At 47.0% G+C, this 22,406-nt stretch overlaps 1 protein-coding gene across 3 annotated transcripts in view; it reads right to left on the bottom strand.

Moving 5' to 3' along the window:
* Positions 1 to 22,406, bottom strand: part of Gpr107 (G protein-coupled receptor 107) — a 67,242-nt gene that overhangs the window by 16,383 nt on the left and 28,453 nt on the right. For 2 of the 3 annotated variants that reach the window (XM_035446125.1, XM_035446126.1), the window contains 6 exons: positions 18,949 to 19,024; positions 17,640 to 17,713; positions 16,886 to 17,003; positions 13,988 to 14,118; positions 11,175 to 11,218; positions 9,764 to 9,875 (listed from right to left, as the gene is read on the bottom strand). In XM_035446125.1, the coding sequence (XP_035302016.1) occupies positions 9,764 to 9,875; positions 11,175 to 11,218; positions 13,988 to 14,118; positions 16,886 to 17,003; positions 17,640 to 17,713; positions 18,949 to 19,024 (555 nt within the window). The remainder of the gene's footprint in view (positions 1 to 9,763; positions 9,876 to 11,174; positions 11,219 to 13,987; positions 14,119 to 16,885; positions 17,004 to 17,639; positions 17,714 to 18,948; positions 19,025 to 22,406) is intronic. The other variant, XM_027423885.2, reaches the window with a different exon arrangement.

The raw sequence follows: 22,406 nt of genomic DNA, 5'->3' as shown, positions 1-22,406 counted from the left end.
TTTATGGCCTTAAAGTGTTAGTGGGGGGTCCTACAGCCTCCATGAAGAAATCCCATGGACAAATCTCAGACAGTTTGGAGAAGCAAGCACAGGGAAAGGGCTATAATTGCCAATCAGGATGGTAAAATGAGCTATGTTACTCAGAGCACAGGATACTTTCCTCTTCAAGCCATCAGGGGAGTGCTGAAAGTGATTAAAATCTATTCCTACATGCATCTAAACAACAGCCTAAGAGATGTCAAAGTCAGTGAGCTGAACCATTGGGGCTGTGCATGTGCACCGGACCATATCTTCAATGACAGAAATGAAAGTGGACCAGCTGGACAGGTGGCTCAGGCCTAGAGATAGCCCTGAAGTGAGAATCTCTAGTTTAGAAGTTCAGGATTAGCCCAGGCATTAAAGTTAAAAACCTGCCTCAAAAAAAAAAAAAAAAAAAAAAGTCAAAGACCACAGGGCAGGGAAGTGCAATGCTCATTTCCTGCTCCTCCTTCCCTTCGACTCCAGACCCCAACATCAGCACTGCTCAAGGAGGGGTACAAAGGGCTGGTCCGGACTGGCTCAGTGCCTTCACCTCTCCAGCACATAGCGTGCAGCTGCAGAGAATGAGCTCATCAGATGGACACAGTAGAGACTGCAGCCAAACTTGAGCACACGTCACTCTCAGCTCTCCACCCCCAGCTCTCCACGGCGGTCACAACCAGCAGTGAGCTAGGATGAAGGTCACACTTCTGCCTGCTTGATAACACAAGCCACCAATGCAGGCAACAATCTCTGGGTAAGAGAGCCCGACCTTCCTGGACTACTGCAGTGATCAATCAGGAAGAGCAAGCTGCGGTCCCGAGACATGCCAGCAGCCCTGGGCAGAAGCAGGACATGAGGGGGCAGCCACCACAATGCGGGCACACTGAGCTCCTGACACTTAATGAAGCGGTGCATCCGCCATCAGCTGCTTCTCAGCCTGTGCTTGAGAAGCCCCTGGGCTCTGGGCTGTGTGTTACATGACCTCAGGATGACATTTCTTATTAAGTAAGGGATTAATTGTTTCACAGTGTTGGAAGATACTAGTTGATAACAATTCAGGAATTTTCTGAGGGGGGAAGAAACCAAGTTTTTGGTGTATAACATAGTAAATATCCCTGTTTTAAACTGGTGTTATGACATATTCTTTCAACTGCTCTCTGAGCTGTGCTTGAGATTTTTCTAGGGTCCTGACCCTTTGATAATGTGAGAAAGTCCCAGCTTCCCAGATACCCTCACACCTAAACAACTGCACCCACAGTATGTGGCACCCGCAGGAGCCCTGCAGGAAGCATTTGCAGACAACAGCTTGTGTGAGAGCAGGACAGAACCCTCTGAGGCTTTCATAGGCACCACTGTGTGCCACAAGAGAAACCAGCCCATTTTTGGTGCTCCCAGGACAGCACTGAGAGAGAACATGTCTGCAGGAGGCTCTGGGGAGAGCACCCTGGCAAACAGACCTCTGGCCAGAGTGTTCCAACGTCCTTAGCTACAGGGACAAAAGGAAGGCGACAACGTTCTTTTATCAAATCAAGGAATTCATTTCTTTACCTCCTCTGTTACAAAACTCTGCTCTAGGTGACAGGGTCAACAACAGTGTATGCAAAGGCACTGCAGGGCAGGGAATCACACAGCCAGGCTGCACCAGCTCCAAGGCTGTCCCCACAGCAGGGAGGGAGGCTCAGAAAGAAAGATAGCTGGGAGGTCCCACTTCTCTTGGCCTCTTCCTTGAGGGTTTCCAGCTGGAGGTTCTAGGCTTCCTCTGGCAAAAGCTCTCACTGCCCACAGCATCATGGCTCCTACTTGGGAAGTGAAAAACCAAGGCTGGACAAGCCTGTTGCAAAGAGACACTGAATCGAAAGGGCTGGGGAAGAATGTGCTTACAACCCCACTAAATCAGAACAAATCTGTTCCATGTTCAAGGGCATCTGGGTAAGCAGAAGTACACAGTCCCCACATGACAGGCAAGGTAGGACAGCAGAGCAGCCTAAAGCTTCAAGAGCACAGCTCTGGCCACCAAGATGGAGCTCAGTAAACACTTAAAACAGCCAAGGTTTATGCTCAAGTACAGGACAGACCAGCAGTCAGTACTCAAAATGAAGTTCATACTATGGTTTGAAGCATGACATCTCTTAAATGTCTACAGCTGGGGTCGGCCAACTGTCTATGCAGGGCAGGATAGCAGATGTTAGACTCTGTGGACCCCAAAATCTCTGTGACTACCCAACTCTGCCACTGCAGGGCAAAGCAAGCCACCAGTAGACAGTCATGGCTACAGTCAAATACAATTTTATTTATAAAAACATGGGGATACAGGTGAGTTGAAGTTGTCTAGTGTGCACAAAGCCCAGGGTTTGATCCGCAGCACCCATAAAAATGGGTGTGGTAGTATATATCTATAATCCCAGCACATGGGATGTGATAGAGGCAGAAGTTCAAGGTCAGCCTTGGCTACATAGTTGAGTCGAGGCTAGCCTTGGCTATAAGAGATCCTGTTTCTTTAAAAAAAAAAAAAGCTAAGAGAGCAGTTTGAGTGCTAGAGGAATCACTCAGCAATTAAGAGCACTTTGCTCTTGCAGAAGATTCAATTCCCAGAATCCACATTAGCTACACCTCCCTGTAACTTCAGCTCCAGGGGCATCTGTACTCATCAGACACCCATGAGCACATGCACATACACACAATCAAAAAAAAAACAAACAAAAACAAAACAAAACAAAACAAAAAAACAAAAAAAACACAGCAACATGAACCAGTTCCCTAAAGCTAGCTCCAACAGCACCTATCATTGAAACTCCTCTACCACAAGCTTTGAATGGCCAGTAGAGCTCCAGAATGGCAAGTCACCGTGCTCTCATCTCTATGTGCAAAACAGACAGGCTGCTCTAAGGGTACAATGGTAGTAACCTGTCTAGGACAACCAGAAGACCCTGCAACAGCAACACCACCACAAACAAACCCAGCTGTGTAGCTCAAGGCTGGGACTTTAAAGAAAAGAAGACCTGTAACTCTCAGATCTGGAGGTCCCACAGCCTGACACCACACCTCCTGGTACATGGCTCAAAATGAAAACAGCAAATTCCTGTGGTGAATGGTGAGGGTGGGAAAGGCATTGGGGGGGGGGGTCAGGTGGGTTTTTAACATTGTGCTCTGGGGCCAGCAAGATGACTTAGTGGGCAAAGGTAGGTGCCTACAGCCAAGAGTTCAATGCCCAGGACCCACAAGGAGAGAACTGACTCCCACACATTGTCCTCTGACCACTACACATGTGCCACGGCGCACACATGCATACAAACACACAAATAAATGTAAAACAAAACAAAACAAAACAAAAACAAAAACAAAACTGTGTCCCTGTGAAACTGAAAACACACTCCCTAGAAGAAGCAGGCATTCCTTGTGTAGACCCAGTCACCTTCGACCAGGCCCATCTCCATCTCTTGAGCATCACACCACGGACCAAGCTCCAGCATATGGATCCTTGGAGGACAGAGTCATATCTAAAACACATCATGATCCAGTGAAAACATGGGCAAATGACTTGAAATGACATTTTTCCAAAGAAGATATACTAATGGCCATTAATCTCCTAGAAATATGTATAGTATCACTAATCACTAGCAAAATACAAATCAAAAGTATACTGAAATATCACTTCACCCTCACTAGAAAGCTGTAGCTTTCTGTCTCATTGCTGCTACAAAGTAACTGCTCTATCACAGCATGGAAGGCCTGGTGGTAGTGTCACTGGCCACTGTGTCTGCAGTCAGGGAGCAGAGAGATGATGACTGGTTCAGCTTGCTGTCTTCTCCTTCTTATGAAACCTGGAACCCCAGTCCAGAGAGGGTAGTCCCCACATTTAGGTCTTCCCACCATAACTTCCTCTAGATAATCCCTCACAGACATGCCCTGAGATTTGTTTCCACGGTGATTCTAAAGGTCAAAAGGGTTAACCATCTGTTTCGGCAAAATTGACACCTGGAAGAAGAGTCTCAGTGAGTCTAGATTAGGTTGGCTCTCGGGAGACTATTTGACTGACAACTGATGTAAGAAGACCCTGCCCATTGTGGGAGGCACCATTCTCTATATAGGAGGTTCAGAACAGTATGAGAGAAGAAAGCTAGCAAAAACAAGCAAGTAAGCAAGCAGGGATCTGTGTGTTGATTCTCCTGCTCTTTATTGTGAATGTGTGAATGTGCTGTTTTAAATTCTTGCCTTGACAGTCCCCAATAATGGACTGTAGCCTGGAACTGGAAACCCAAATTCCTTTTCTACCCCAAAAGCTTTTTACCAGGACATTTCTTTACAGCAACAGAAATAAAACTAGAACAGATGGCAAACAGAGCAATATAAAACAAAAAATAGGCTGTGGATATAAACCCCCTGGGTGGGAGAGTGCTGAGCACTGAAAGCCTCAGTTCAATCCTTGACACACACCAAAAACCCTCAAAAATAACAAGTGTTGGTGATGATATGAAGAGTCAGGATCCAACAAGGACCCTTGCAAGAGTCAGTAATGGTGGACATTTTGGCAAACAGATGCAGGGGTACCTTAAGATTCAAAATACCACCTTTAAGCAGATAAAAACAACACAGTGGACCTAAGCAGGTTTATGTACACCCACGTTCACCATAACCAAAATGTGACAGCAACTCAAGTGACCCTCAACACACGGATTGTGAGTGAAGAGGTACATACAGACAGTGCAATGCTATTCAGCACTAAAAAGCCAGGAAACTCAGATGTGGACCAACTTTAGGACACTGTGCTAAGTGGAATAAGACAGACACAATAAGGCAAATAGTACAGATAGCACTAACATGAGGTCCCAGAGAACCAAGTTTATAAAGGCAGAAGGTATGTAGTGGTGGCGGTGGGCTCTGCAGAAGCCAGGGTTAAGGAATGGGAAGGGCACAGTTTCAGTTGGGAAGTCAGGAAACTGTCAATGGACAGTGCTGACAGTTGCAGGACCATGAAAACCTGTGAAACAGCACAGAACTGGACACTCAGAAACAGTTCAGGTTTAGTGCTGTATGTATATCTCCCCAAGCAGCAAAAACAAGGAGAACATGGATGCTATAAGGGGTGGCCCGTGGAGGCATGAACATGGCAAGAGTGGGAGGTCACGGACAGGCTGTGTAAATCTGGCAGTGACTGTTCCGGGGGTCAGCCCTGAGAGAGGCACATCTCCTCTGGGCTGGATATGACCATTGCAGTGACAGAGTAGTGATGATCCACGTGAGACCCTCAGGAAAGCAGGCCTACTGTTCTCCAGTGGAGGGCACCAGGCTTCTTCTCTCCCCAGGGTTCCAAATGCCCCTAAATAAGGAGTAAACGAGACTGGCAGGGACATCTTGGCGATCTTGTCATCTGCAAGCCACCCAAGCTCTTTCATGTAACTTCAATAAGGTTGCTGGTTCACCACACTGGACTGAACTGCTTCTCTGGTTTTCCTATGACCTCTCCATCTCAGATGAATAGATGTTTAAGTCTCACCAGGAAAGACCCAAGCAGGGAGTTTCACACTGTAATCACGCTGTTGTGTTCCTACTCAAATCCAGCACAGGGGGAAGAGTTGAACTCATCTCAGGGTTAGTGGACATGAGCCCCACAAATCACACAAAAAGCTTCACACAGCCAGATGTGCTACTCATACCTGTAATCCCAGCACTTGTGGGTAGAAGCATCATCATGAGTTCTGGACCACCCTGGGCTACAGAGTGAAATCTAAGTCAGCCTGGGCTAAGGCATAATCCTGACTCAAAAACAAACACCAGGACTGGGGATGACTCAGCAGGTAAAGCACTTGCTGAACAAGCAGGAAGCCTTGAGGTTAGAGTCCCCAGAACACACGAAGGCTGGATGCAGTTGCTGCCCATCTGCAATCCCAGAGTGCTGCTCCTGTCGCATGTGGAGACCCCTGGTCTTGGGCACATAGCACACAAGAGCTGAGCCCTGAGGGAACCCTATGGCCTCCACCTGCATGTCATGGTGTGTACAAGCACACAGAGAGTGGAATGAAAATCAAATAAATAACCTTATGTAGACACAGGAAGTCTGTGTCTTCCTAAATCTTCCAACAGATCTACTGCCCAGAAAAGGGCTGTGAAGCAGCTCCCAAAGGGACGAGAGAGTGAAAACAAGAATTAATGCATGGCAGTCACCTTACAGTGTGCACGGAAGGCTTCTCATGCACATGCCCAAATAAAACAGCTCCTTGCAGGAGGCAATGGGACCAGCAGACATATCTAATAAACACAAGTGTCCTGGGAGTGAAGAACATTCCTCATTGCTGTTAAGTTTCATGGGCCCCGATTTTGCCTTTTGAAGTCTTGCCCCTGTCTGCCTGCGATGTCACCTGTCAGGTGGGACACAGTGTAATGTCATGTATCAGGTGGAGCACACTGTTTCAGTGAATGACACTACTCTCTCAAACACTGAAGCTTTCTTAAGCAACTCCACACTGGTAGTGTTCCCTCTGCACACCCTGGAGAACTAGGAAACTCGTGCTCATGGCAGCTGTGAGCTTTCCTATGCTGTATTCTGTACTTAAAAGCACAACTTGTATTCTGGCAGTAAACACTGCCAGCTGTTTCCTCTATGACATGCTTACTTCCCTTGTTTCTGAGTGACACAAACGGCTGTCCTTTTTCAGACACGTGGCTTGTGACACCCCCGCCCCCAGTGCTACATGTACTTTCTTTCTATTCCTTCACACTGGATATACAAACAAGTCCTGGGCCTAAGACTTGACACAAGTACTTGCTATATCATCACAGACATTCTGAAACAAACCTGGGCCACCCCATAAGTAGGTGCCAGTGAAGAATTTGGTGGCTTGGCTGGAGAGATGACTTTAAAGTTAAGAGCACTCGCTGCTCTTGAAGAGGACCTGAGTTTGATTCTCGGAACCCATGTGGCAGCTCACAGTCTGGAACTCCAGTTCCAGGGGATCTGCTACCCTTTTCTGGCCCTCGAGGGCACCAGCCATGTGTATTGCATACATATACACACATACATGCAAAACACCCATGTACAGAAAATAAGACAGATAAAGAACTCAGTGGTAGCTGTGGTGTGGGGCTGCTGCCCTGATCCCACACAGGCATCACTATTTGACCTGGGAACACATCTGCACATCAGTAAGGTCCCCAGAGCAAAGAGCTATATATGGCGGTTTGAGTAAAAATGGCTCCCATAGGCTCATATAGAAGTGGTCTTGTTGGAGCTTTCAAAAGCCCATGCCAGGCCCAGGCTCTCTTTTACTCTCTGTCTGTGGATCAGGATGTAGTTCTCAGCTGTTTCTCCAGCACCATGTCTGCCACCATGCTATGATGATAATGACCTAAACCTCTGAGACTGTAAGCAAGCTCCCAGTTAAATGTTTTCCTTTATAAGAGTTGCTGTGGTCATGATGTCTCTTCACAGAACAGTGACTAAGACACTAGAATGTCAGGCCATGAAGCCAATGTGACCCAAAGAGCCCTGAGAGTGCCAAAATGATGTCCTATAGCCAAGGTTCCTTCCTGAACATGACAACTGCTCAGAACGAGGCCATATCTCCCCCAGCCTGCAGTCATCCAATCACAACACGTTTCTGAAGTGATTGTAAAATGAAAGCTCTGCCTCTGCCTTTCCCTCAGGAACAGAACGCAAAAAACCAGGTGACTAGAAGTAGGGCCCATCAATCAAATATGCAGTATATTACCAAGCCACTCCTGTCAGGTAATGACGTCAGAGAGAGAACTGGAGAGAGAAGGAATCTGGCAGCAAGCAGATCTTAGCAGGAAGCTAGAGTACAGGCAACCACCATGCCCCTCAAAGGCTGTAGATTCCAAGACAGATGACCTGAGAGAACTCTCAGTGTGTGGAGGAAAAGAAAAAGGCAGGGCTCGGGCAGCTTCTCTTTAATGATTTCCTCTGTTCTTCCTCAGGTTCAGTCAGAGAATCCAGAGACAAAGGGGTACATAGGAGCCCAACACACACTCCTTGAAACCAAACCAACAGTGTTTTCTTGCTTGCTCAGCCTGCACTGCACCTACACATGCCCAAGTCACTGTTGAGATCAGGTGACAGATCAATGGGTGATGAGCCGAGAAGAGGCAGTGGAATGCTGGGCTCCATCTGACCATGTGCCTCCAGATCCCAGAGCAGACCTTCCCACAGAGGGTTACCAAAGGTCTGGAGGACCTAGTGCCACCCCTTAGCCAAGGCCATACTGTGGTGACACTGACCCTGGCCTGCCAGCAGACTACAGGTCCTATGCTTCCCTGTGGGGGCTTCCACTGAGGGAACATGGCCTCCTTGGCTCTGGAAGTTGTTTTTCAAAGAACAAAGTGAAGTGCACACTTATGGATCGGCTCAAAAACATCCTACAGAGAAGACTTCTCCATCTCTTGCCCTTCTTTAGGGGCTCTGTACTTCCTCATAGATGGGATGCAGGGCTACTTATAAAAGTGTAGACGTCTCATACCGCCATCTGGTGGTAGACATAGGAAAGACCTCATGTGTCCTTGGTCTAGATCAAAGGTTCTCAACCTGGGAGCTGTGATCCCTTCATAAGGGTTGCCTAAAACTATCTGCATATCAGATATTTATGATTCCTAACAGTAGAAAAATTACATTTATGAAGTAACAATGAAAATAATGTTATGGTTGGGGTCACCACAACATGAGGAATTGTATTAAGGAGTCTCAGTATTAGGAAGGTTGAGAACCTACTGTAGGCCAAGCCCTTTCTTGTCATCCTCTGCTAAGATCTGTGTAGGACCTTAACACAAGATGGAGGACACCAAGAGAGGCTAGAAGGATAAGCAGCAGAAGGAAGATAGTGGATTTTGCCGGGCGTTGGTGGTGCACACCTTTAATCCCAGCACTCAGGAGGCAGAGGCAGGCGGATCTCTGAGTTCAAGGCCAGCCTGGTCTCCAGAGTGAGTGCCAGGATAGGCTCCAAAGCTACACAGAGAAACCCTGTCGAAAAACCAAAAAAAAAAAAAAAAAAAAAAAAAAAGATAGTGGATCTTAATTTAGAGACACCAAAACATACAAGGAAAGAAGCTCAATGAGACAGGATAGCCAGCCCTACCCAGCGTGACCTGTCACAAACACAAACACAAACAAAAACAGAAAAAAAAGACATGGGGAGCTGGAGTGATGATGGCTTAGCAGTTATGAGCACTGGCTGCTCATCTCAGGTTCAATTCCCAGTACCACGTGGCAGCTCACAATTGTGTGTGTGTGTGTGTGTTGTGTGTGGTGTGTGTGTGTGTGTGTGTGTGTGTGTTGTGTGTGTGTGTGTGTGTATATATATATATATATATAATATATATATACATGCTATATATGGTATTATAGCCTATCTGCAGGCAGAACAACACACATAAATAAATTTTAAAAACACAAAATGTCCCATCTCAATACATCGAGGAAACCCTCTAGGTATTAAGTTATAAAAGCAGTAAGTCACCTTTTAGAATAATATACACAAAACAACAAAAACAACCAGCTCAGAACATCCCTAACAGTGCCAGGCAGGCCTTTCTCCAGGGCAGGTACTTCCTTAGAGTCCCACCTCTACACTGCTCATTCCCTGTGCTCCCTTCTGCTCACTGCAGGAGGCAGGGGGGCTCTGCCCCTGTCTGGGAAGTCACTCCCCAAAATGTCAAAGGCCTTCAGAAGGAAAGAAAACACATGATAGAGAGGCTGTACCTCAGCACTGCAGAGAACAAAGCAAGCATTAGGCACCTGCGGAGGCCACTGGGCCCTAACTGGACTCTGATCAGGGTAGTGTCTTCTATACAGGGCTGCCCAGAGCTGCAGGATCCTGGACAGCTGGATGGGCTAGTCTGGGTCCAAGCTGAACAGAACATAAATAACCCAGTGAGCACACTCAGGTCTTAAAGTGAAGTGAAACCCCAAAGCCAGAAGTCATGCAATTCAATATTTTAACACTTGGACGTGGGGGGGTGTGTGTGTGCAGCTCAGTGACAAAGCACATGTCTTGTTTCAATCTCAACACCAAAACCACAGAATGGGACTAGAGAGATAGTTCAGCAGTTAAGAGCACTAACTGCTCTTCCAAAGGACCCAGGTTCAATTCCCAGAATCCACATGGCAGCTCACAACTGTCTATAACTATAGTTCCAGGGAATCTGGCACCCTCACTCAGACATACATGTAGGCAAAATCCCAATTTACATACAAAGATAAATAAGTCTTTAAAAACAATAAAAAAATAGCCCCCCAAAGTAAAATATCTTGATATAAATGATCAAGCCTATGGAATGATTTGCAGCTAGTATATTATTTTCCACAAATTCTAAAATGAATCCATAATTTTTTAACAAAAACAAAACAAAATGCTCCGTGATGAAACCCTGGAATGCAGTCAGGTGAGCAATTTCATATGCTCTAAGAGCACTGTTCCTCCGCCTGGTAGGCCAGTCCACAAACTGGGCAGACCAGACACACCGCTCACTCTCTGCAACATAGATGGAAAAGCAAAACTGCCTGGAGTTGTAATAGTACAGGGCTGGGACACCAGGCAATACTTAGAAAGACTTTTTGGCCCCTCCAGACTCCCAGAGTGCTGCAGCAATGAGAAGGACGCCACTGCCATCAGTGATGGAAGCACTGCCATCACTATCTGTTGAGCAGTGCTCTTTGACCCAGACCCAAGTATTCCCTCATGAGACAAGATTTTCTATTGGATTTGGGTTTGAAAAGTCAAGATCTTGGACCAGGTGGTGGTAGCGCACACCTTATTCCCAGCACTCAGGAGGCAGAGGCAGGCAGATCTCTGAGTTCAAGGCCAGCCTGGTCTACAGAGTGAGTTCCAAGACAGCCAGGGTTACACAGAGAAACCCTGTCTTGGAAAACAAAACAAAAAATTATAAAAACTGGTAAATACCACAATCACAATGGACAGCAAAGGTGACACAGGGCTGCTGACCCAGGCCTCCCTGTGCAATTGTCTCTATCTCTGTAACCTGCTTCCCCACCAAACCATCCCTGATGCCCCTAAGGAGTGAGTCCCTAAGCCCCACCTATTCTGTCCCCCAGAATCTGGTGCTGGGGAGCCAGAATCTACCCCAGTTCTTAGCAGGACAAATGCCAGTGCAGTGGGAGGGACACAAAGGAGCACAAGGGAACTTGCCTTTTCCATCTGTGGCTGAGGCTTCTTGTAAATGTCTGATTGACCTAAAAATAACCATTTGGAGAACAGAGGTTAGTAGAGGAGCCTGCATTCTCTTCTATTTCTGGCTCTAGTAGCTTGGGACTTGAACCCCATTGTAAACCGAAAGGGTCGGACCAGATGACTGTACAGCACCCTCCCTAAAACAAGAGGTCTCTGCCAGTCCACACTTGGCCATTTATGGTGCTCAAACTGAGGTGAAGATGCCCTCTGCTGGCAGAATCAGGGCCAGCAGGAGGGGCAGTAGAAACACCATCATTTAACTCCACAGCCCGGCCACGGGGGAATGACCCAAGAGAAATCGGCTGCTGACTCCTAAATTGAGGTCTAGCAGCTGTGCAAGTCTAGGGCTTTATGTAAACTCACTGCACTTGGTAAGATTTATAGCTCTGGGAAAGGCCAGTCTCTGGCAGCCTTTTTCTGGCTGTGCTGCAATGATAACTAATCACCATACTATGCTCTAGGCAGGGGACATTAACATTATTAGCGATGCCATGAAGTCAGGCACTGTGATGCACACCTGCAATCCCATCATTTGGGAGGCTGACACAGGAGCCCTGCTGACAGTTCAAGACCACTGTGACTGAACTACAGGCTAGCCAGAGCTACACGGTGAAAGAACAAGATATAAAATAAGAAAGGCTTGGAGCTGCAGGCACAGCTCACAGCCATAGCGGAAGGCCTGCATTGAGCAGACAGACAAGGAAGTACAAGGGGAGTGGGCCAGGGATCTGAAGGCAGGGTTCTAATGTTGACCCTCTTATCTATGGATAAATCACTTCTAACCTCAGTAAAGTACCCCCAACTTCATGAGAAAGAGAACACATGAATGCTACCAGTATAAAGGCAGTTTATGCCACTGCTGAACCAAGGCTGGCTGAATCAAGCATTTCAGAAATTTATAGTGCTACTTATTTGTAATTAAGTATTTGTCTGGGGTCAGGGACAGGCTTGCTCTCTCTTGGTTCCAGTTGGGTCACAGAGAGCAGTAGGGCGCTGATCCTGGGTTATTGGTTTCTCTTGTAAGCGATTTCTCCCCGAATAAAATTAACCTTTATCATCCTAGTCCTGTGAATCTTAATTTGAACAACCACAGACCACTGGTGGCCTGGTGACTCTATGCTTGCTGTGGTTTGAATGAGAATGCTTTCCCCATCCACCCTACCCCATAGACTCATACACTTGACTACCTCCTCCCCAGTTGGGAAGGATAGGAGGTGTAGTCTTGTTGGAGGGGGTGTGTCACTGGAGGTAGGCTTTTGAGGCTGGGTTAGCACTTTCTGCTTCCTACTTACAGATGAAGATGTGAGGTCTCAACTACAACTCCTATGCCATGCCTGCCTGCCTGATGCTTATGGATTCTAACACTATGAAACCATAAGCCCCAAATACATTCTCTCTTCTCTTAAGTTACCTTAGTCATGGTATCTCATCATAGTAACAGAAAAGTAACTAAGGCAATGCTCATCTGGGACCTTTGTCCTTCAGGGTCCCAAAGACAGACATGAAGAATAGGACCTGACTCCTGCTTCTCAGCAAGGTCCACTACCTGAGGGTAGCACTGCCCATCCTGATGGTAATGGGGCAGGATGGCAGGGTAGCTGAGGAGACTGCATGGTAATGGTCTCACCCCCATTTCTTTCTTTGAGACAGCATCTCATACAGCCCAGGCTGCCCTGAAACTTGTTAATATAGCAGAGAATGACCCTTTTGCCTCTACTGCCTCCATGCTGAGATTCCAGATGCACCACACTGCCATGTTATGTGGTGCTCGTGAAGAAACTTATGGCTTCAAGTATGCCAGGCAAGCACTGAGCCACATCCCAGCCCTCCTAGTTCCCCTCTATACCGGCAGCAGCTGTTTGACATGTGAATGCTTGTGATATACAAAGACCAGGGGGAAGGTGATTCTAACTAGAACCATGCTCTTAATAATCAAAGTGGCTGGACAGTACATCCGACAGACAACCTTAGGGTTCTGGAAAGCACTGACTTACAGCAATGAGTGCTGCCAGAGAACGCACCTCACTCCTCAACATGAACTATGTTGGAGAAGCCATGAACCAAACACTAAGGATGAGTGGGGAGCTGTGTTGTCATCAGCTTGTTCTTTCCACCTGACTGCACTAACATAGCAACCTGCGCCTCTCTGCCAGGATTTCACAAAGACTCCCTTCCTCACAGAGCACAGCAATGACACCTCTTTTCACACAACTGAAGTACAAGCCTGAAGCCTGCCATTTCGGGATCAGAGCAAGCCACTCTTCAGAGCTCCCAAACCAGGGTGGCCTGAGTTTGTTTGTTTATTTATTTATTTATTTATTTACTTACTTACTTACTTATTTTAGAGACAGGTTTGTGGCTTTGGAGGCTGTCCTGGAACTAGCTCTTGTAGACCAGGCTGGTCTCAAACTCACAGAGATTCACCTGCTTCTGCCTCCCGAGTGCTGGGCTACCACTAGTATTATGTCAAAGTATAACCTCATTTTTCATCTAAACTGGCAAGAAAAATGATTCTCCTACTTAGCCCTTACCAAATTCGAGCTGACATTTTACACTGCCTCCCTTCTCGACTGGGTTAGAACTGGGCCCTGTAGCCCGTGATCCAGACCAGTTCTCTTGGAGTCCCCTGTGTACTCTCAGTAAGTAAGGCCTGGGGTACTATGAAGTCCCAGAATCCCACCTCTAGCTGTTATTTGGGGCAGCCTGGGGTCCTTTTCAGACAGCCCACGTGACTCTGGCTGCAGGCGAGCTGCCCTCCTAGGGTTACTTACCACACCACTGGGAAGAGGATGGCACCACAGCACAGCAAGTCAACCAGGAACAGAGAGTCCTTCCACAAGCTATACTCTGTCGTGCCCTCCTCGGTGGACTCTATGATGATGTAGGCCACATTTGCCAGCACCTACAGAACACGAGACCCCAAGGCATTTAGTGCTGTTATAACAGTGGCCCAAGTGAGACACTCACCCATGCTGTCAGCCTCAGCCAGTGGCTGCAGTGACATTGCCATCCAGAAGCCCAAACCTTCTCATACAGTATTCTGACTCCCTTAAACTGTCATGGTAGAAAAACTGTGAAGAGATACCCAAGGACCCTCAGTGTTTCTCTCTGTCCCATCAAGTCTTCCTAGCCCAGGAAACAGATTCAGGGAACACTACATTACCCCAGACTGCAGCCATATCAGCCTGCAACCAGGCCTCAGGTTAGGCTTACCAAATTAAGATGTCCCCAAATCCCTGGCCCATAGAAATGGAGATTTACTACTTGGCGTTGCCTCAGATCATTTAAGTCTGGGGTGGTACATAGCAGCGGGTAATGGAAACACTTTGTTTTGGGGCACTCAAAGCCTCAGAAAGTCCCAAAATCTCCTGGGCAGGTGGCACTTCCCATCGTCCCACATAGTCAGGATGCCAACACTCCTCAGGCCCAGCTCTTCCTGAGAACTCTTGATCCTCATGGACAACAATTCTCTTTTTTTTTTTTAAGAAAAGATATATATTATATATATATATATATATATATATATTATATAATATATATTAGATTTATTTATTATGTATACAGTGTTCTGTCTGCAGGCCAGCAGAGGGCACCAGATCTCATTACGGATGGTTGTGAGCCATCATGTGGTTGCTGGGGATTGAACTCAAGACCTCTGGAAGAGCAGCCAGTGCTTTTAACCTCTGAGCCATCTCTCCAGCCCAGGGACAACAATTGTAAGTGGCTGATACAGAGACCAGAGGTCGGATCAGCAAGATGTGCAGATTCCAGTGACTGTTCCGCTCCTCACAGGGGCTAGTCAGTCCAGGACCCCTACACTGCACACTGCACACATCTGCCTCCATGTCTTGCTTTTATTTCCACAATCAGGGCTTTGCCTTGATTTTAACCCTGCCCCTGGGCTTAACTGAGACCCCACTGTGTATCAGGGAAGTTTCTGGTGTATGACACTTTCTTTAGCAAGTACATGAACTATGATGCAAAGATAAACATGAGGCATGTTGAGGCTGGAGAGATAGCACAGCAGTTAAGAGTACTTGCCGGGCAACGAGGAGGATCAGAGGCTGGATCCCAGCATCCATTTATCAAGTCGGGGTCCTAAACAATTATATATATAACCCCAGCTCAGAGTGGGGTAGAGATAGGATGATTGTTGGACTTACTGGCTTCTAGTCTAGTCTAGTCTACAAATGCAAACCAAAATGCACACACTGTTCCCAGAGGCAATGCTGAGCCACACCCTACAGTGCTCTTGAACACCATGTAACTCATTCCTGCTTTCAGGTAAGAGTTTAGGGTGGGGCAAGCACAGTGCTTGCCTTGCCTATTCAAGGTTCTGCGTTCCATGTCAAGCACTACAAGAAAAAAAAAAAGAAAAAAAAAAAAAAAAGGAAAACTTTCTGGTACTCCCCATGACAAAAGGAAGCTGCTTAGACTTTGGTCAAGACTTTCCCAGACCAGACCCCATTGTCTAAACACTAACTTCCTTAGTTTTCTTGGGTGACATTTAACATGGATGGCCTTGTGTGTTCACCTTTGAGGAGTCAGCAGGATAGAGCTTCTTTATCATACCCCAGCTCAGGCCAGGGGAGGAGTCAACAGACAGGACAGCCTGAATCTGCCAGAAGGACATGAAGGACAATTCCCTAAGGGCAAGGAGAACTCAGGTTCTGTCAGGTACACACTCATAAAACCATGGCAGGATATGTATGGGACTCCATCTGCCTAGAGCTGGCCCTGGTGATTTGGTCACCAGAAGACCTTAGCTTGTCTGGTTCGCCTGACAAGTGTCACAGGTATCTGTAGCTACTCCTTTGCCTATCACATTCCTTTTCTTAAACATCCACGTTCTTTCTCCATTGCAAAGCCCTTCTAGATCATTCTGAAATGATCTAGATCATTACTTTCTCCCTGAAAACCTACAGCAACTGGTTTGTGTCACAGTTCAGGTGCTAACCCACCTCCCTCCCTGCTGAACAGCCAATCAATACCTAAACAGCCAATCAATACCCAGAGATGATACAGCCCAGGAAATTTCCCCTTTCTTCCTCTCCTGCCAGCCACACCCAAGCTATGGTCTTAAAGGAGCTGACCTCACCAAAGGCATGGCCGTGGCTAGGCAGCTGGGAAGAGGTACCTAGCTGTGGTGTCCTCGGCTTATCTCTGTTTCCTTCCATAGATTGCTGGTGTAAGACAAACCATGGGTCCTCCCTGAGGAGCTATGCACTTGTTAGTCAGGTCTCAGACCACAGCCTCCAAACACAGGATGAGTTTTAAAATGTTAGCCCTATGGGGCCACTCTTCTATTCCACTTTGCAGGAAAACTCACTGAAGCTAATCAGTCCTAAAATTCTGCAGGGCACCTGGGCCTACTCATGAACAGAACCATTTTGCTAGAGGCAGCTGAAGCAGAAGGCACAACAGCATTTGTCCCTCACTGTTCTGCAGCCCTAACCACAATCTAGGATGACCTGTCTGAAGGCAAGTGGCTCCAGGACTTCCAGCACACACCCGAAGTCTAGATCTGTCAGCACTCAAAAAGGGAGCCCCTATCTGCAGCTCACGATATAGAAGCTCAGGTTTACAAGTGAGCTGACTCCCTGCAGACAGGCCTGGAACTGAGCCTGCCCAGAGCTAGGGAGGACTGACAAGCCAGCCAGTTCCAGTACCTGGAGTGGGATGACAATCATGAAGATCTTCTTGTCTTTATCAGACAAGATGTGCTTGATGAAAGCCCAGCCAGTGCCAATGAGAGCGATGGTGATGAACAGCAGCGCCCCCTTTAGACTGGAAGACAGAACATTTCATAGCTACCACAAGGCTCTGCAGACTCTAGTCCCATCAGTCACCCTATCAACTCATTCCATGATCCCACACCCCCACCCCACTTCTTCTTCCTTCTTTAAGATTTATTTATTTATGTATATGAGTGCTATGTATGTATGTATGTATGTATGTATGTATGTATGTATGTATGTATGCCTGGACAACAGAAGAGGGCACTGGATCACAGATCACAGGATAGATGGTTATAAGTAACCATGTGGGTATGGGAAACTGACTCAGGACCTTTGCAAGAGCAGCCAGAGCTCTTAACCACTGAGCCATCTCTCCATCCTCCCATTTCTTTTTCTTCTTTTTTTTCACATAACCCAAGCTAACTCAAAATTTAATTTAAAATGCAGTCAAAGATGATCTTGAACTTCAAATCCTCTTGCCTCTGTCTCCACCTCCTGAGCGCTAGGATCACGGGTGTGTACTAGTATGCCTGGTTTTTGCTGGGGATGGAGTCCAGGGAGTCATGCATGCTTGGTAAGCACTCTACCAACTGAGCCACATCCCCAACTCTAGCCCGTAAGTATCTCTGTAAGGCATTTTATGATGCAGGCACTACCACACTGTCTCTTAGACCGGCATACTTACAGGTGAGTTATGTAGTACACAACAGCCCAGCCTTCGATTGGAAAGCCCTGCGAGGAGATATAGTGGTAGTCGATCTGAAATCAAACAGCTGTGATTCAGAAAGGTCATGCCACATCCCAGTGCAGGGTGAAGCAATAAATGACTCCAGGAGACCCCGCGATGGGGAATGGGTTCTGCCCAGCCACCCCACTGTCTGATACCTCCATTGCCAACTGACCAGCAAGTACACAAGTGTGCTAATACACTTAACTGAGACAGGTTGACAGAGGTTTCAATGACCTTAACAGCCAGTCCAGGACACTCTCTGGATTCACACTGGCAAATGCTCTCACTCCAGCCATGCATGCTGTCTTGAAAGTCCTGCTGCTCACAGATAAGACAGCAGCCAACTGGTCAGTAAAAAGACCCATGTACAGGGACCTGGCTTCAACAATCTCCAAGTTTAGATACTTGGGATTGTCAAACATTTTAACTTAAGAGGCAGATTCCTGTAAGAACCGGGAAGGTTGGCCATGGCACACAGCCTTCATTTTCTAAATGGCATCATGATTTTAAAGTGGCTCAGAGGCCTTCCCAAGAATCTCTTAACTTAGATCCAAAGGGGTAATTATCCAAGTAACTGCCATGTGTGTTGTTGTAAGTGGGTGCATTTTTGCTTTCTTCCACGACTCTATTTCAAGCATAGGAGAACCAACCACATGCACTTTATGTATATCTCAGACCCCAAAATCAGGGAAGCTGTGATCTTGGCCCCACAGACAAGCTCATTTTCATGTGCACTGGTTCTCAGTAGTCAAAGCTCAGTTCTTGGGCTCCTGAACTTTGTAAGATTTGTTTTTTTTTTTTTTTTTTTCCTTCAGTAAGTTTACTGAACTTCACTGGCAGGCATCCAGGGATGCTTAGTAAAATGAGGGAAGTCCAGGAAGTCCCGGCAGGGGGCGCTCATCTCCAGATGACATAAACAAGGGGGAAGTGTGTTCAATGTGCACAGAGACTCATATCTATAATCCAGCACTCAGGAGCTAAGCCAGGAGAATCACAAGGTTTTCGAGGCCAGCCTGATCGAGAGTGAGATTGTCTCAAAAACAACAAAATAAGAACAAAAGCCAGTGTTCTGGAGAGATTGTGGCCTGTAAGTAGTACAGGAGACTGAGCTCACTGGCCCCATGGCCAGTGCTCCACACAAGGGGCTTCATGAGAAACACATTCTATCCCCTCGATCCCACCTGTGTCCTGCCTTCTAACTTATTTCCCCAATCAAGTATGCACATCCATCATTTCATAAATGACCCCAAATACTAATACATACTGCATGGAACACCAAAGACAGAGACTTGGTGAAAGGAAGGGCCGCCATCAACCAGTGAATTTTAAAAACATCATTCCTACAAAAAGAGAGAAGAAAGAATTAAAAGACTCTACTTCCCCAAAGGCAGCCACGGTGTCAGGTACATTTCTTTGTTTTTTGAAACAGGACCTTTCCACATAGCCCTGGCTGTCCTGGAACTCACTATGTAGACCAGGCTGACCTCGAACTCATAGAGATCTTCCTGCCTCTGGAGTGCTGGGACTAAAGGTATGCGCCACCATGCCCAGTTTCATCAGATATATTTCTAAGCAAGCACCAAGTACAATCTGAGCAAACCATAAACATAAAGCCGTTTTCTTTTCTTTTTACAAACCAGTTTTTGCCCGCAGGAATGGCCTCAGATGAGTCTGTGGTGGTTTGAATGAGAATGGTCCCCATAGACTCACACAGTTGAATCACTGGTCTCCAGTTGATAGAACTGTTTGGGAAGGATTAGGAGGTGTGTGTGGCCTTGTTGGAGGAGGTGTATCACGGGAAATGACAAGTCATTCCTAGTTAGCTCTCTGCTTCTGAATTATGAATCAAAATGTGAGTTCTCAGCTACTGCTCTGGCACTAGACTTACCTGGTGGTCATGATGGTCATGGACTCACCCTCCGAACTGTAAGCCTCAAATAACCTCTCTTCTATAAGCTGCCTTGGTCATGGTATCTTATCACAGTGGCAAAAAGTAACTAAGGCAGAGTCCCACAACATTCCTAATACACAGTTTCATGCAGTGACTGGGAGTGATGCACTGCAGACAGGCAGGATGGATGCTGAGGTATGGATGAGGTTAGGATGGACATCTAACAAAGTCCACCAGTTTTCTCCCTGGAAACCACACTGAGTGAGTCACACAGCAATGAGGGAGGGCAGTCCTAGAGACAGTGTGAAATCCCAGGGAAGACAGGAAAGGAGGTGTAACTGCAGGTATCTGAGCCCACGCAGGTCTGGGACCTAGCCACTGTGACAAGTGAGGAGAAAGTGCTGGCACCAGCCCAGTGGATAAAGGTCCTACCCTGATCGCCCCTCACAAGCTCTAGGCCACCCTTGGGCTCCAGGCATTAGATTCTTCCTCCTGTGTCTACCCCTACTCCTATAGGAAGGAACTTGAGGCTATATGAAGAAAAATAAAACTCTTAAAGTATACACAGACTTGAGTAAGAGCCAAGGACATGAGTACACTCTCACACATCAAGGCACTGACAATCTCATACCGATAAGTGCATGGAATAGGAGCAGTATATTTGCCAGAGAGAGGGGTAAAGCAATGGAACAGACAGGAGAGTGCAGAAGGAAGATCCACAGGTGTAGAAGCTTGATGGAGGAGACAGTGAACTTGACGGGAAAGGATAGACTGGTAAGTGACTGTGGTGGCAAAAAATTAAATGGAAACTACACGTAGACGAAAGTAAGCTGGTCTCACTATCCACTTACCTAGAAGGGTTCTAGAATAGCTCAGCTGTGAATGAAACACACCTTGTGACCTGGAGTCACAAAGGGCCCCTTGGACCCAAGAAGCACTACCCTAAGACAAAATTAGATGGTGGGGCTCCATCACAATCAAAACCTTCATCCAACAATACGCACTGCTGACAAGCTGTGTGACCAAAATGACTGGAGACAAGGCCTGCATGTGGAGCCAGGTGAGGGATCAATCCAGAGCACACAAGAATTTTGTTCATGCAAAATGGGAAAACCCAACAGGAAAATATGCAAACAATACAGGCCTGCAACGATAGTGCCTAGCAAGGACATTCAGACATGGGAAGTTAAGACCCAGAAGTTTACACACACCAGACTGGCACATATCAGGGTCACTTGTGCTAAATGGATGGTGCCAGGGCTCAGGCTCCCCTGGCAAAAGTGAAAATGGTATAGCCACAAGGTGAGCAATCCAACAACAATGAAACTCAACTAGAGTAGGCCACAACCCTGTGGGCCTCTGCTCAGGACTGCTCCTCAGAGGACAAGTCCCTAGGAGATATCAAAAAGTAGGAGAACAGGATACAGCAGCACTGTCTAGGGCAGCAGGAAGATAGTGGCAACCTGGATGTAGACCTGTCTCTAAGAACTACAGGGGTAACACTTGACAAGACAGCTCATAGGACACTGTGGTGTGGCTAAAATCAGCCATCTGGATGCAGAGTCATCAGTGCAGCTGATGGAAAAGGCAGATTTAAACAGCTGCATCTGCAGACAACACTTTCTGTACATTTAAAACATACAGAAAACCCCCCAAAAAAACCCAACCAAACCAAAAAACCAGCATATCACAGACATTACTTACAAGAACATACAAATGTGCCAAACTGTATATTCAGCATATTGGGGTGACTTTCCATAGCTCAGGAAAAGTGGGCAAGGGACAGGAAGTAAGGGGGGATGGTCACTTGGGAGAGGAGCATGCACAGAGCAACAATGAGACCACAACACAAGCTGAGCTAATTTCCTGGGTACTTTCCTGTTCTAGTGACTGCTTACTTGAAGGTCAATAGGAAGTCCAGGCCAGAGCAGTCTGTCACTATTGAATGGCAGTGGGCTTTACCCAGAGTGCAATACTGCCTACTATGAAAGGCCACTCTCACATCCTGGCAAGTTTGACTTGAGTTTCTCAGTTAAGCACCCCCATGCTGAAGCAATGAAAGGCTCTGAAATCATGGCAACTTGATGATGACCTCTGCAATGTCAGAACTCCACCTCAACAAGCCCAGGGTGGCAGCCAACCTATAAGCACTGAAAATCATCAGCTGTCTCTCACTCTGCCAGCACAGCACAGCCCCCTTCTCCCACTGTGGGGTACACAGCATACTAAACCTGAAAGGGGAGGCAGGCACAGCAGGCATCCCTGGCCTCCAGCCCCAGCTCAGTCAGGTAACTGGCTGTCTCTCACTTCCACTCTCTGGGCCTCAGGACATTTATGTGCCAAAGATGTCTCATTCTTTCCAGTTCTATGAGAGTAACAAGTGTCCTAAACACTCCTGGCAGCCTTGGGGGTCATATGACTATGTGAAACACAAACTTCCAACCCCTGGACATTCGCAGGCCATCACATGGGGGTGGCTTAAATTGCATCTTTATGGATGCATACACATCCACACAGACCTAAAAGTGTGACAGGCACAAAATAGGTCAGCCCCACTTAACCACAGATTTTGTTGTTGTTTTTCGAGGCAGGGTATCTTTAACCTCAGATTTAAAACTGTAGCCACCATTTTATCCAAGTGAGCTGAGACAATGGCATCACCATTGCTGAGTAAAGGGAAATGAAACACCTTGTTTGCATAGCACCCTGATGCTAAGCCCTCTTTATCGGGTACACAGACATAGAGCAGAGCTCAGGATGTTAAGAGGCTCTGCAGAAAGCTGGGCGTTGGTGGCGCTCGCCTTTAATCCCAGCATTCGGGAGGCAGAGGC

The sequence above is a fragment of the Cricetulus griseus genome, chromosome 6 (genome assembly GCF_003668045.3).
Source record: "Cricetulus griseus strain 17A/GY chromosome 6, alternate assembly CriGri-PICRH-1.0, whole genome shotgun sequence".
Classification (NCBI taxonomy): domain Eukaryota; kingdom Metazoa; phylum Chordata; class Mammalia; order Rodentia; family Cricetidae; genus Cricetulus; species Cricetulus griseus.
The sequence above is the reverse complement of the archived record's forward strand: the minus strand, read 5'-3'. Positions and strand labels throughout refer to the sequence as shown.